Here is a 15,777-nt window from a genome sequence, read left to right on the forward strand (position 1 = left end):
GGACACAGGGGCCCAGGAAGGGTCACAGGCTGTGCTGCCGTTTGGAAAGTGCACGTCATGTGACACATGGCATCGCTAATATTCAGCATTTCGTGCTGTGGCACGAAAAATGTTAAAAGGGTTGACTTACTTAATCTTTTTATGCATTTATGTTCATGCTGACTAATTTTTATTATTAGAGTTATAATAGAGTTATTGCTGTTTACTGTTTTAAAAAGCATATTATTTTTATTAAGATGCCAGATTCCAGATATGTTAAAGGTTGCATGTTGGCGTCCAGTGCGCCGGCTTGTGTTTGGCTATAAACTTTAAAGTGGTTTTTGACAGAGTTTTGTTTTTATGACAGGTGCTCTGATCCTGTGAAAATGTGAGAAACTTTTGCACGGCTGTCATTGGAAGCATCACATAGAGTTGGATGTCTCGAGACCACTTTTACGTGGTTTTGGTCTTGTCTTGGTCTCGCTGTCTCGGTCTTGCTGTCTCAGATCCTCGTAGTGGTCGGGAGATTTGGAGTCAACAGTATCCATGACACACAACGTAACGTCCGATAATGTGTCATGTGCAAAAGCATCAGCTCTAAGAGCCGTGCTTAGAGAGTGCTTAGTAGTGAATCAGAAGAGTCGACTCCCATTGAGCGAGAGCCGGCTCCTCACTTAATTTCCTTTCGCTGCTCAGCTCTCACACAGTGGCTCAGCTATGCTCCAATCCCTCCATATTGTGGCCAATAGCATGCGAGGATATAGGATAATATCATTATGTGAAAAACAGAGGGTGAGAGACGCGACAGTCAAGTGGAGCGTGCGAGTGCATCGCAAAAACACATAAATATGCCTGACACCTGTAAACGAAGCAGCATCTGGCTGCAGTTTAAAGACTTTTTTGACTCGGTCTCATCTCGACTTTGTCTTGGTCTTGTCTTGGTCTCGATACCCTCTGGTCTTGGTATTGTCTTGGTCTTGGTTTAGGCGGTCTTGACTACAAGTCTATAGCATAGAGCATATACTATAGTTCTTACGGATGTTATTAGTGACGTGAAGTGACGTCATGTACCGGCTCAGCTGGGTTCTGTGTGTGTGAGGCTTCTCTCTGAGTTCTTTAGCTTCCCCACACAGTCCAATCACATGCAGGTGAGGGTAACTGAGAGACGTAGGTGTGGAAGCACATTTGTGGAGTTGGGTGATAAGCTCAAACTCACCGAGACCTCCTGTGGTGGTAGTGAGACGACGCCTGCGCGATGTGTCAGTTATGTTAGATGACGTGATGACTCTAAAGTGCAGAGCTGTGGTGAACAAAGATCCATGTGAAAGTGTGTGTGAGGTAAATGTGCTTTGATAGACGTCACCTCGCCCAGCCACAGGCGTGCACGTCCTGCCCTCAGGCCACTGCATGTGGGCAGAGCTGTGTTAAAGTCACCCCATGACGGGAATATCCCATCGAAACAATGGCGGCGCTGTGTGAATGTAAGAGGCAGCCCATGGCTGAATGTGGAAGACTTCATGAGGTCCAGTCTGCCAGCTCTTGCTCTGCATGCAGGAATTCCTGCCAGACTCAGTCCAAACATCCACACGTCTCTCTGCATTCACTGGCTTGTTGGCTCAACTCAGGGTCGTCATTTTAAACGCTGATGTGCACTTCTGATCCTCCGTGCCGAGACTCTCATTCACGTCGCTGTGAATAAATCTCTTAGCAGCATCTTTCTGTCCACTTGTGATGTCCCTCCCACCGCTTTAGCAGCTGGCAGCAGGAACACTGGAGGCTTTCCTGGCTGGCCTGCCTCAGTGTGTTGTCAGGGCCGACTTCGATGCCTCAAAAAGAAGCCTTGCATGTCCCAGCCCTGCAGCCTGAGCTCACCTGAGCTGCTGTCATCTCATTTCCTTCTTGCTCAGCAGTCTTTTATCTTCTTCCCTGGACTCCCTGTCAGCATCTCCCACCGTCTTAGCTCTGCTTGTATTTCTACTCTCTGAGCTCCGTGTGACTGGAAGAGAGCTGACAGACTCCAGTAAACCCTCTTAGCAATCTTGCCCATTAGCTCTGTCATGCGTTCAGCTCACCTCACCTCCCCGACTGAGGCTATTATAGAACAGAGTCGGCAGCCCGTGGCGACCTGGAGACGGTTCCAAGGCGTTTTTGACTCACGGCGAATCAGTGATGATATAATAATGATTAGAGACGAGATGATAAAGTACTGAAGAGGAATGTTCTTGGTCAGTATGTTTTTGTTGTGAAGGTGACGTGTGCTCCAGTTTATGTGAGCGCATGGAAACCCGGTTCATGACAGAATAATTAAGAGCAGCTCCAGCTGAGGCTACATGGACTGAGCTGGGTTCACTCAGTCTGTATTAACCTGTCTGAAGATGAGTTATGGATTAGCTGGACTGTACAGATGTGTATTGTGATGGATTGTGCACATTACGCATGCATTGAGCTGTTTGTTCACATGTGCAGGTGGCATGGCTGCATTCAGCACGTTAGCGATGCTGCAGAGCTAATAAAGAGCTCTGCATCTATATTTAGTACATCACGCTTCCTGAATAAATCTCAGACTCTATATGATGAATTACCTTCTCTCTGACTGAAGATAGATTAAATATGCCTTCCTTTTATATATGCTCATCTCATCCCAGTGTGCCGATATTTAGAGGTTAAGCCTAAAACCAAAGCAGGCTGTAAGTTTCTGTGTATCCAGGCTTTTCTCTTCACATGTGGATGGAATATGTAAACAACACGTCCTCCGTACTAACACTTGCATACAACCGCAGATCAGCCACAACAATAAAATCCCCTCTAACCACCAGAGCAGCTTTTATTCTCTCTACGGGGTCCCAGTAGGAGTGGCTCTGGGTTAACACTTGTCCTTTCCCCACAAACAGATCGCTGGACTCTACTGTGACAGGACTGTGAATTATTTAAAATCTCATAAAATCTGTTTTTTCTCATTCGTAATGCACAGACATTGGCTAATCATATATCACAGAGCACTTTTTAAATCTGTACTCCTCCTTGTTCCTGCAACATTCAGTATTTTGTGCAGATTAGAAGGTTTTTCAGTCACAATCACACAAACACGCTAGGATCTTTTCTGCTGCTCAGGCGCCTTTCTCACGGCTGCCGTGTCGTACAGATGGGTCACAGATTAGAGAGAACACCCTGAACCTTTAACCCCCCCCTGGAGGTCAACCTGGGGCCCTGCTTTGCTGCGAGTGGCATTTCATTGGCACGGTTTGGGCCTGCGTGTCCTCGAACGGAGAGGGTCACTGCTCTTCAGTACAGCTGTTGTTTATGCTGTAATAAATGAGCCGTCTGGGAGTCTCCCCTCCACAGAGCAGGAGGGGAAAGGTTTGGTGAATCATGTGACAGTATGATTATTAACAGAGCTCAGATCAGTCTGTATCAACTGTTTCTGGACAGAATAACTGCAGCAGATTGTTGTGGCTGTGCGTGTGGGTGCACATGATCCTGGTATAATGTAATATAAACGCTGGTGTAGGGAGATTGTGTGCAGCAGATTTACAGACGCAGTCTGGTTCTTTTGATTCCTTGTGACAGAAAAATAAGTGGTTGTGCAGACATTTTTCTGCAATGCTGTGCAACGCTTTGAGCTGTCAGCATATGGGATGTAGATTAGGTGAGGATTTTGTTCTTTCTGCTTCGTTTTTGTGCAGATATAAACGTCCACGCGGCAAAGCGCTCGTGACAGCTGCCAGCTCGGCTGAACGGGGGTAAATCTGCGGGGCGTGACCCTCCTCTGCCTCTTTCTCTGCCAGGCTGACCTTCACTGCCCCGCCCCCGTTCATCCCACCTGCAGCCTTGGGCTGCCTTCCAATACTGTTTCTGTTGAATTCTGCATGAATAGAAACGAGTTTTGCTTTGATGGATTTTTATTTTGTGAACATTTTTAACTGATGCTGCACTTCGTCGGCGATCTTGTCTTACCTGACTGAACATCCGGGTTTCCTGATACTCCAAAACACAAAGCATGTTTTCTTAAATGTGAGAAAGTCGTTTTTTTTAAGTAAAAACGACTTTCTTCTCGATGTTGGAAAAACACAATCAGCTGACAGCGTCGCATTTTCCACTGGAGAAATGTCTTCCTCCTCTCACCCCAACCAGTCGCAGCAGATGGCCCCGCCCCTCCCTGAGCCTGGTTCTGCCAGAGATTTTCCTTCCCACTGTCGCCAAAGTGCTTGCTCATAGAGGGTCATGTATTTGTTGGGTTCTTCTCTGTATGTATTATTGTAGGGTCTACCTTACAATATAAAGCACCTTGAGGCGACTGTCATTGTGATTTGGCGCTGTATAAATGAAACTGAATTGAATTGCACAACAGATCGGCTTTCTGAAATTTGATGCCCTGACTCCGTGGATGACCTCGAGACCTTTGCTCTGTGGTCTTCTTTTAGATTTATATCTGTGGAGACTTAAAGGCCAGCCCGAGTGGATTTGATCTCAACCACTCAGTGAGTGTCCTGGACTCTGCTCTGTTTTTTGTTCTTATCCTTGGTGCTGAAATGTAATAAATGTTACTGTGGTACCTGAGTCTCCTGAATGCTTAAATCGACAGTCGATTTCATAAAACATTGGATGTTATATGCTCAGTCTTTGACCTCCAGCTGGTCAGTCAGATGTTTAGTAATCACCTTTCCTTACAGACTCAGACTTATAGTCAGTTTGAAATCCTCTGAATTCAAACTCGTTCGACCCAAATCCAAAGCTGCACGTGCAGCGGCAAGTCGTTCATCAGCACACGGCAAATGTCAACCAAAATTGTCGCATTTGCATAATCCTGATGTGGTTTAACTCACCTATGTTAATGTAATCTGCTGAGACCAGGACTGGTGTGATAGTAATTAAAAGTTCCCTCTTTAATAATGTAAATCATCATGTTCATGTTTTAACAGTGGTCTTCTGTCTGCAGGGACTCTCAGCATTTATGGTCACATGAATGTCAGCGCTGCAGGCCAGATGCCGGCGATGGCGGAGCTCGGCGGTGAGAGGTGAGAGTTAATCAACTTTTACGGAGAATAATCACACCATGTGTGATTACACACTTCCTGACAATGGTCACGCTGATTAATACACAACACAAAATCCACCTTTTAGCTGTTAGCTCAGTCAGACTCAGTGATGAGAGCTTTGACTGTTCGTAGATGCTGACGCTGCATGGATGCATCAGAGACGTGACATGACGCTTCTTTTTTATAGTACGAATCAAAACGTTTTCTTATATGTCATCTTACTCCTATACAGGAAACTGTACAGGAGTAAGTGTGGCTCAGCAGCCTTTCAGGTTCATACAACACAGAACTAAACAGCATCATTGACAACAGATATGAAACAGCAAGAAAAGAGGGTGCAGAGGCCAGTTACAAAGTGGCTTGCAGATTTGCGTATATGCAGACGTGCAGGCAGGCTGTGTTGTGTGGATGTGTATCAGCTGAGCTGCAGTGGTGAGCTTCACTCTGAGACCTGAATGAATTCACTAATGTTCACATGAAACACTGTGAAACATAACCGACTGCCCAAACGCTTCATAATTAATCTCATTCCAACAGACGCTTCAGTCCTGTAAGTCACACTGAGTATGAAGTGCTCATGGTTTCACCCACACGCTGGTGTCCATTATGTAAAAGCAATATTCAAATGTATTTTGACAGCTCTGGTTTCCTCTTCAGGGACATCCTCATCTTCAGATATTTGGTTTAGCTGAGGAAACATCAGCTAGCCGGGGGTTCTCGCTGCCTCTGTAGTTGTCTTTGCCTCCGGCTTGTGGGTTTGATTAAAACACTGATCCTGCTGAAAGTGCTGGCTGGTCTGTTTTTGCTGTGCTGGGATGCAAAGAGATCATTTTTCTGTTCTTGGTTAACAACTTTTAGCCTGGAGGATGAGAGACGGATGAGACTTTGTTCAGAGCGTCACAGATCCACAGACACAATTCTCAAAGAAGCCAGAGACAGGGAGCGTCAGTCTGGAGCTGGAGCACAGAACCAAGTGAAAGCTGAGGTTTTTACATCTCTACATTAAACATTTCCTCTTTGCTGTGGGCGTTTCTGTGAGAAAACATTGTTGATGGTGTGATTATTCAGTGTGATCTCCACTCTGTGTGAAGCAACACTCAGCACCTCTAACTACACTAAGCTTCTGCTTCCTGCTCCATATTAGTCATAAGGTTTCTAATAATGAGGTGGGTGCATAGATGGTTATCCCACTAAGCTTATCTCACTTTATTAAACACACAAGCTCCACCCACCCCAAAGGTCAGCTGATCAGAAGAAGGTTAAAGAGACCTGCTGATCGCGCGTCGTGTTGTTTTCACGTTCAGATATTTCCTGCGTGTCAACAGTGAATCTGAAACTGAAACTACGAATGCTGAACCCAAAGAAGAACTGTGACACAAACAGCAACAGCATGAAATATAAAATGTGGATCCAACATTAACGTTTCCTTTCAGCTTCATGGAAAAAGAGAGTTCATTACTAAACCAGGCACACACAGGATTTGATTCCCTCAGGACGTTTGAGTCAGAATTAAAATGATGTACGTGAAGCAGGAGGTCGCGGTACAGTAGTTGCTCAGGCTCAGCTATGAGGTAGTACTACATGACCTAGTTGTGTGCTGTGCTGTTATGGATGGGGTCCGTGTCATGTGATGACTGCCTCCAGCAGCGTTTGGAGAGGCTCACGCTGCACTTGACATACATGAGATCATAGCGTGTGCCCGTATACATTAAATGTGGTCACACGAGTGGCACATATCAGTCAGAGGTGGTGGGCAGGTGACTTACCTTCAAATATGATGAGAGATGAAACGAGTGCACTCAGAATAAAAATGAACAGAGTACTTGTGGCTCTTTGACTTTCTGTCTCCAACTTATAGAGTGATGGGCTTAAGGTGGAATCAGGTTTGTGGTCTGATCTCCTCTCCAGCCTTGGCTTTGAGTCTTTATCCATCATCCTAGAGAGGCACGCTCAGTCGCAGATGCAGGAAACATGCGAGAAAATCTTTCTGTGCACAGTTTCCTGTTGGAGCTGCTGCTGTGGGGCAGACATCTGTCTCTGCACGGCACTCAGTTTGTGTCTCACAGTTTTTATCATACAGATGCCAAATGGGGTCCCTGTTGGAGACTGAAATTTGACTCTGAACAGCTCGGCCTCAACTTACATTAATGTGGTAATGATGTGATAATAAATACTTATTCCCCCCACTGTGTGTTGTGGGCATGTAAGACATTCATAAAACTCACCAGTCTCAGGTCGGTTATTGTTTACACCTTCTGAGTGGGAGAAAGTGTTCAGTGTACATTTGAGTGTAGTAGGAGTATAAGAAGTACTTTGGCGGTCAGACTATGATGATGAGGTCATCAGAGAGTGGAGATGGAAGTAGGAGGTGAGGACTGAAGTCCTGGAGTGTAGACGCTGTGGGTGGAGCACACATTGCTGATGTAGAGCTGGAGGATGAAGGCACTAACACCTGAAGGGTGTAGTAATAGATTACAGTAAATGATCGAGCAGGGTGCAGAGGGGAATTCCCCTCTTCCCCTTTTCCTCTTCCAGATGGGAAGAGGAAGAGGGACCAGGAATGTGAAAAACTTCATACAGATAAACATCATCATCATCATCATCCATCATCTTCCTCAGCATCAGCAGCAGCCTCACTCTTATACATCTGGTCTTATGTTATGTGCTATAACACATGTTGTGTGTTTGGAGCTTTTCAGGTGGTTTTAATTGGAGGACATGGGTTAAGACTGCAAAGCGTATGAGATGACCCAGTTTCACACATTTGTAGTGTAATAATGTTGTGTAGGTTTGTGCAGGTAGGTTTCTCGCAAAGTTATGCAAAACTGCAGAGAGCAGCGCTTTCTTCATGGTACGGTTTTAAAATTCAGAACTAGCATGCTAAAGCTAACACAACAAGCACATGAGAATCCCTCTGGACAGAGAGGAGACACAGCAGGACCGTCCTGGCTTAAGGAAGAGTGTGCGTGTGTGTAAAGGTCCAGCACACAAAAATGAGCATTCCTCACAATCACACTTCCACTGGTGACAATTTATAACACACATTCATTTAAGCTAAAAGCACTGAAGTCATATGGATGTTCAGTGATTGGTTGATTTTTGGTTAGAACAATATCTGAGTACCCTGGACAGTCACCGAGGAGGCATCCTGGTCAGATGCTGAGCAACAATGACTTTCTCCTTATGTTGAGGAGGAGCAGGTGTACTCCTCCTCCTCCTCACCCTCTCTCTGAGTGCAGACACCTTCAGAGAAATTCATTTCTGCTGCTCGTGGCCATCGGTGAGGGTGTGACTGTAGACTGAGCAGTAAATCACTAGGTCAGTTCTGTCGTTCCCACAGCGAGCTGCAGACTCGTGTTTCCCCGGGAACGGGAAGCACTTACACTCCTCTTGGCTGGTGTCCCCGCCATTTTCTGGCTTGAGTCTTGGAGATTCTCAGTCTCGTTCCCGCCACTTCACTCAAACTGCCCTTCAACACTGATAATTATTCATAAATGTTATTCATCATCTTTTTATTGCTTATGAATGTGTACTGTATGTGAGTGGTTGTTATAGTGGGGCCTTTTCACAGTGACAGCCTGAGCCGTGTGATTTGGGAACATGTTTTGTGCTGCCGGTTGTTACTGCAGAGAGTCGTGCACGCTGAGCTGAGGCTGATCATGTGACCCAGCTGTTACTGTTTGGTTTTAAACACTGACACACACAGGCAGCAGTGTGTGCGTGTGTGTAATACAGCTGTTGTAACAGCTGGATATGGACTTAGCCTCAGTGCCAGCAGCTCCACCCTCAAACTGGAGCTGCGTGTTTTTCTCCACTCGTTCATTTGTTGACTTAAATTTACGTTCCACGTGTCAGGGCATGACACTGCGCCGGAGCTCTTTGCCGTTAGACTTTGTAAAGTAGCTGAGTGTAGGTCAGTGCTGAGCGTGCATTGATCCGAAACAATGATAATAATATTGATAATAAACTGGGTTTCAGTTTTTACACACACTAACGAAGTGTACAGAATCCGTTTTGTTCTTTATATTTCTTGCACAGTAGTCAGGTGGACAAAGGAGCTTGCAAAGAAAAACGTCTGGACTTCTTTAGGTTACTTGAAGACATTTCACCTCTCATCCGAGAAGCTTCTTCAGTTCTAAGGTCAAATGGTGGAGAGTCCCAGATATAAACCTAGTGGGAGCCACTTCACAAGCGCATGGCACAACACAGAAGAGCCACCTCCACAGGACAAGACTCAGCAGTCCATCTGCATCTTAAGGATAAAGGACACTCTTTCGAGGATGCCAATGTTCACATTTTGGACAGAGAGGACAGATGGTTTGAAAGAGGAGTGAAAGAAGCCATCTATGTCCACTGTAAGCAACCATCTTTGAACAGAGGCGGGGGTTTACGACACCAACTCTCTGCCATCTATAATCCAGTTTTGAGATCCCTTCCCAGACGCCTTAACGCTCACATCCTGGGCCATCTGATCTCAGGAATTCGCATGATAAGGTGGGGCCAGGTTTCACAATGAACTCACCCGAAACTCTGGCTGATTGGGACCCACACCCAGTTTCACACCTTGGCTCAGGCGATTAGAGGATCATAAGGGGGTCCTTTTGTCCCTCTGTGGGGGGTCACTCCCACTAGGTTTATATCTGGGACTCTCCACCATTTGACCTTAGAACTGAAGAAGCTTCTCAGATGAGAGGTGAAACGTCTTCTAGCAACTTAAAGAAGTCCAGACGCTTTTCTTTGCAAGCTCCTTTGACTACGATGACCTGGATGACTGAGAACCTTCACAGATATAGTCAGGTGGAGTACACACGATTTTATTGTGCATGTACAATGACAATAAAGGGCAATTCAATTTTATTCTATGCTATGCTGTTCTATGTTATGCTGTGCTATAATCCATGAATGCAGACACGTCCAAGAAGGTTAAATATTTAACTTTGCTTCCGTGAAATGACATGAGGAAGCTGAAATGTGCAGATTTTCAGCTTTTGGGCTAAGCGTTGTTTCTCTCTCCTGAGTTGAAGTTAGTGAGGGTGGTCTGTGCCTGTGCAGCCACCCTGGAAAAAACAGAAATGATCCTATTGGTTGTCAAAGCTCGATTTTATTGATATTTATTGATTTATACTGAGGTGTGAGAGGCTTCAGGGAGTTCATCGAATGTCGATGCTTAGGACTGAGTTCTAGAAATGGACACCAAAGTTTCTCAGCTTCTGCTGTGGGTGCACAGTTATGCAGCTTATCTGAGGTTTATTTGTATAATTCAGTCAAGCTGTGTGCATTTCATGCTGTAAGTCACAGACGGCCGGTCTATAACTCAGACTGTGATAAGAAAAGATAAAGTGTTCATGGAGTCCACAAAGACGTGTGCAGAGCTCTCCTCAGCTTACATCCTGCAGTGCAGTCACTACTTTCAGCAGCAAGAGTCATCCCAGAGAGTCAGACTCAGAGCGCTCGGATATCAGTGAGCTTCTCTTCCCTCTCGTCGAATGAGCTACTGCCTCTTCCCGCGTCACCTCAGGTGTCCTGTGACAGATCCTGTTTTCTGCATGACTGCTTCCAACAGGAGCCTCAAGCTCTAGAAGACCCAACCCGAAGCCTCAGGTCGCCTCCTGCCGGTCCGTCCGTACAGCACATTTGTCAGCGCACTTCGCTCCTTCCTTTAGTTCAAATGTTTCAGAGGCGAAAGATAAAGAGCACAAAGTCATTGTTCTCTAAATCCCACACCGCCGTCTTCTCCTTTTCTCCTTTTCCTGTTAAGAAGATATTTTTCTAGTTGTGGGTTCCTTTAAGGACAGACGAGAGATAAATTGCAGTCAACAGTATTTATTCTTGCACACCAGGAAAAATTAAACACAAAGCCGTGCGTCCTGCCACTGCCCGGCTGGCACAACTTTAACAAACACTATCAGGGCGAGCAGACGTGCCACACTCTTCTTCTGCTACAAATTCCAGCACAGCGCTGCAGATAAAAAGCGCAGGAGAGAAATGAGCCAACACGAAACCGAGGAACTGCTCGCACTGTGCTGAGCTCCAGCCGAGCCCACGGAGTACGTTTTTATCAGGAACACCAGGAATTCTTGTCGTAGTATGAAAAGTAAAAGCTCGTGCCTGACAATGCAGGGACTTTGAGATGCAGAAAATCTCTGACAGTGTCAACAGACTGTAAACTAAAGCAGTGGCGTTAGTATTTCAGGAATAATGATCCGATCAGAGCGCTGGCAGGTCGGCACACACAATGACACACACGGCTGCTGCCGGGGATTACACAGATATAGAAAACAGTGAGAAAACCCAGATGTAAGTCCAACATTTAGCCTGAATTTTGACTCATGACATACTGCATGTTTGCCAGGCGTGCTAGCATCAGAAATCCATTCAGCATCCCTCGGCTTCTCCTCCGAGGCATCATTTTGGGGCGATCGTGGCTCAAGAGTTGGGAGTTCGCCTTGTAATCGGAAGGTTGCCGGTTCGAGCCCCAGCTTGGACAGTCTCGGTCGTTGTGTCCTTGGGCAAGACACTTCACCCGTTGCCTACTGGTGGTGGTCAGAGGGCCCGGTGGCGCCAGTGTCCGGCAGCCTCGCCTCTGTCAGTGCGCCCCAGGGTGGCTGTGGCTACAATGTAGCTTGCCATCACCAGTGTGTGAATGTGTGTGTGAATGGGTGGATGACTGGATATGTAAAGCGCTTTGGGGTCCTTAGGGACTAGTAAGGCGCTATATAAATACAGGCCATTTACCATTTTGCCACATTGATTGTTCGCTGCCACTTTGGCAGCAGCTGACGGCACAGTCTCAGTGTATTTGACTGTTTTTCTATCCATTCGTTCAGACTACACGTGGTGGCTGTGCTGCACAGTCAGGACTTGGCAGGCGACGCACTGCACCGTCACTTTTCACAGACTAAATAATTCATTCAGCAACTGCTTATGTAATATCAATAAGAAACCCTCCATTCATTTAAAAGGCACCTGCTGATGCATAAAAGCTGAGCGCGCACACACAGCGATGCTGTCAAAATCTGCAGTGATGGGATCTGTGAAGCAGCTGAATCTCTCTTCCTTCCCACGGAGATGAGTCTGAGCCAGAGCGCTCCATCGTTCCCATCCCGTTCGTGCCCGACCAGGTGATTATCCCGTCAGGATCCTTTTTCACCATTTTTTGTTAGAGTTGTTGACCACTGATGACTCCATGTGATATACGAGGGCCTGCTGGCAGGAACTCTGAGGCCTGCAGATCTACTTTGTATTTTAATTCTGTATTCTTCATCAAAGATGCCTCACAGTCATGAATCTTATTTTCTAACAAAAACCGAGCAGTAAATCCTCTGGGCTCAGTAAAACCTCCGCTGTACCCGACCAGCACCGAAGGTAACGAACTGCTGCTGCTGAAGCTGATCATTTTCCTATCAGCTGTTTTCTTTATGTGACCAAAGCTGATCCGTGTTTTTCTCTCATTTCTTTGTGTTTAGCTTCATACAAATCTATGTGACTGCAGTCTCTCAGCGTTGTAGCTTTCAGCAGGCAGTAATATGTATATACAGTGGGGCAAAAAAGTATTTAGTCAGCCACCGATTGTGCAAGTTCCCCCACCTAAAATGATGACAGAGGTCAGTAATTTGCACCAGAGGTACACTTCAACTGTGAGAGACAGAATGTGAAAAATAAATCCATGAATCCACATGGTAGGATTTGTAAAGGATTTATTCGTAAATCAGGGTGGAAAATAAGTATTTGGTCAATAACAAAAATACAACTCAATACTTTGTAACATAACCTTTGTTGGCAATAACAGAGGTCAAACGTTTACTATAGGTCTTTACCAGGTTTGCACACACAGTAGCTGGTATTTTGGCCCATTCCTCCATGCAGATCTTCTCGAGAGCAGTGATGTTTTGGGGCTGTCGCCGAGCAACACGGACTTTCAACTCCCGCCACAGATTTTCTATGGGGTTGAGGTCTGGAGACTGGCTAGGCCACTCCAGGACTTTCAAATGCTTCTTACGGAGCCACTCCTTTGTTGCCCGGGCGGTGTGTTTTGGATCATTGTCATGTTGGAAGACCCAGCCTCGTTTCATCTTCAAAGTTCTCACTGATGGAAGGAGGTTTTGGCTCAAAATCTCACGATACATGGCCCCATTCATTCTGTCCTTAACACGGATCAGTCGTCCTGTCCCCTTGGCAGAAAAACAGCCCCATAGCATGATGTTTCCACCCCCATGCTTCACAGTAGGTATGGTGTTCTTGGGATGCAACTCAGTATTCTTCTTCCTCCAAACACGACGAGTTGAGTTTATACCAAAAAGTTCTACTTTGGTTTCATCTGACCACATGACATTCTCCCAATCCTCTGCTGTATCATCCATGTGCTCTCTGGCAAACTTCAGACGGGCCTGGACATGCACTGGCTTCAGCAGCGGAACACGTCTGGCACTGCGGGATTTGATTCCCTGCCGTTGTAGTGTGTTACTGATGGTGACCTTTGTTACTTTGGTCCCAGCTCTCTGCAGGTCATTCACCAGGTCCCCCCGTGTGGTTCTGGGATCTTTGCTCACCGTTCTCATGATCATTTTGACCCCACGGGATGAGATCTTGCGTGGAGCCCCAGATCGAGGGAGATTATCAGTGGTCTTGTATGTCTTCCATTTTCTGATGATTGCTCCCACAGTTGATTTTTTTCCTGGTGTCCTTCGAAAACTCTTTGGTCTTGGCCATGGCGGAGTTTGGAGTCTGACTGTTTGAGGCTGTGGACAGGTGTCTTTTATACAGATGATGAGTTCAAACAGGTGCCATTCATACAGGTAACGAGTGGGGGACAGAAAAGCTTCTTACAGAGGACGTTACAGGTCTGTGAGAGCCAGAGATTTTCCTTGTTTGAGGTGACCAAATACTTATTTTCCACCCTAATTTATGAATAAATTCTTTACAAATCCTACCATGTGAATTCATGGATTTATTTTTCACATTCTGTCTCTCACAGTTGAAGTGTACCTCTGGTGCAAATTACTGACCTCTGTCATCATTTTAAGTGGGGGAACTTGCACAATCGGTGGCTGACTAAATACTTTTTTGCCCCACTGTACAGTTATAACCAGAGGTTCCATCAACTCATCGTGGACCTGGGTGGGTATTCCCAGGGTGGAGTGATGGTGCAGCACACATCTTTAATGACTTTTGTCATCAAATTGTGTTTATTTAGGATTTAATCCACACAGGGTCAAACATAGACATACACCCATACACAGCTCTGCAGTGACTTTAAGGCCTGTTAACTTCTTGATAATGAGCATGACTGAGTCCAGCTGGTAGTTTCTCTTTGAAGCTCGTTAGCCTGCTCGAGGAATCTGAGGAACTCTCAGAAGGAGAACTGCAGATTTGCACAAGTTGGGATGGAAATTGTTTCCACACAGCTGCAGATTCAAGATCAGCAGTTCAAATAAGTAAGTTACTCTGATGTGCTGGAAGAGGAGCCACACTGTGACATGATGAGGTCGGTATCAGGCACAGTTTAAAGTCAGAGCTGTGAAACATGAGTGCACGCTTTCCTGCCGTCATGATTCATTTGGCTTCTTTTTTAAAAACCTGACAGGAAGCTCCTCCTTTTGCCTGATGTTGTATGTAACGCTATAACGGCCTTATTTAACAAGAATTTTACCGCCACGCTTCTCTATACGCCAGGAATCAGAGTGAGTTGGAGTAACTGAATCTAGCACAGCGCAGCGTGCAGCAACCGAGCCTGCAGTCTGTCCTGATGCACATTCAGCTAAAACCTGGTTTAGGTTTTCAGTTTGCAGCAACATCCTGTGATATGAGTAAAAAGAGAGACCTGTGATCTCCGGACAGCCCTCTCAGAAACGGGACACCTGCTCCTTCATTACATGAACAGAGTGAAACTGGAGACGGCGTCCAGAATTTATTTAAAACCACATCCTCTGTTATCACATCAGAGCGCTGATGCCATCGTTTATTCACCCGCTGGTCGGCTAATGGCGCCCTTTGGTTTGAAACATGCTGCTCGTAGCGTCTGCTATCCGTCCTCACAAACTTTATTCACACTCTTCCATACCTGCACTGCCCGTCACGCTGCATTAAAGCTGTGCACAGATCTGTGTGCTGCTCCTGTATGTTTCACACATTCATCACTGTTTCTATATGTGAATGTGTTCACACTTTACAAACACGTCGAGAAAGTACAAAGGTCTGACAGTCAGAGAAAAGTTCTTTACACTTATAAATCCAACATCACTCCTAATACTACTACTAATACTCTTCCTCCTCCTCCTCCTCATCCTACTACTACTACTATTACTGCTACTCCTAATAATACCAATCATTTAGTTTTTGTAGGAAAAGTTGAGTTTAGTTAAATCTTGATAGACACGATCTTGTCTTCCATTACAAACTGTTGACTGTGTCCCACAACTGTGAAACATCTGGATTTTTGTCTCCTGTCTGACAGATCCCCTGCTCCGTGTCCGTGTCTTACACTCTTTTATTCACATCAGCTTTGATGTTCAAGTTTTTCTCTCTTTTTAAAATATTTATTATCCGTGTGATTTCATCCCCAATGTCTCTCTGATTTGGAAAGTTAAGTTTCTTCAGTCTGAATTTCATGATAGTCTTCCAACATCGTCACTGCTCTCTGCCCTTCACCTGAACATAAACCTGTTTCCTCATTTAGAGAAATGCAGGTGTGATGGTGTGTGGACGGCAAGCACGAGCCCGCTTGTTTGCGATCAGTCATGTCCCGAATCTGATGGTGATTTTG

At 45.7% G+C, this 15,777-nt stretch overlaps 1 protein-coding gene across 4 annotated transcripts in view; it reads left to right on the top strand.

Annotated features, from left to right (window-relative positions):
- htr4 (5-hydroxytryptamine receptor 4) overlaps positions 1-15,777 on the top strand; it is a 163,110-nt gene that overhangs the window by 55,054 nt on the left and 92,279 nt on the right. For all 4 annotated transcript variants that reach the window (XM_026185333.2, XM_080309274.1, XM_080309271.1 and 1 more), the window contains exon 2: positions 4,916-4,994. In XM_026185333.2, the coding sequence (XP_026041118.1) occupies positions 4,939-4,994 (56 nt within the window). In that variant the 5' untranslated portion in view covers positions 4,916-4,938. The remainder of the gene's footprint in view (positions 1-4,915; positions 4,995-15,777) is intronic.

This window comes from Astatotilapia calliptera, chromosome 2 (genome assembly GCF_964374335.1).
Source record: "Astatotilapia calliptera chromosome 2, fAstCal68.1, whole genome shotgun sequence".
NCBI lineage: Eukaryota > Metazoa > Chordata > Actinopteri > Cichliformes > Cichlidae > Astatotilapia > Astatotilapia calliptera.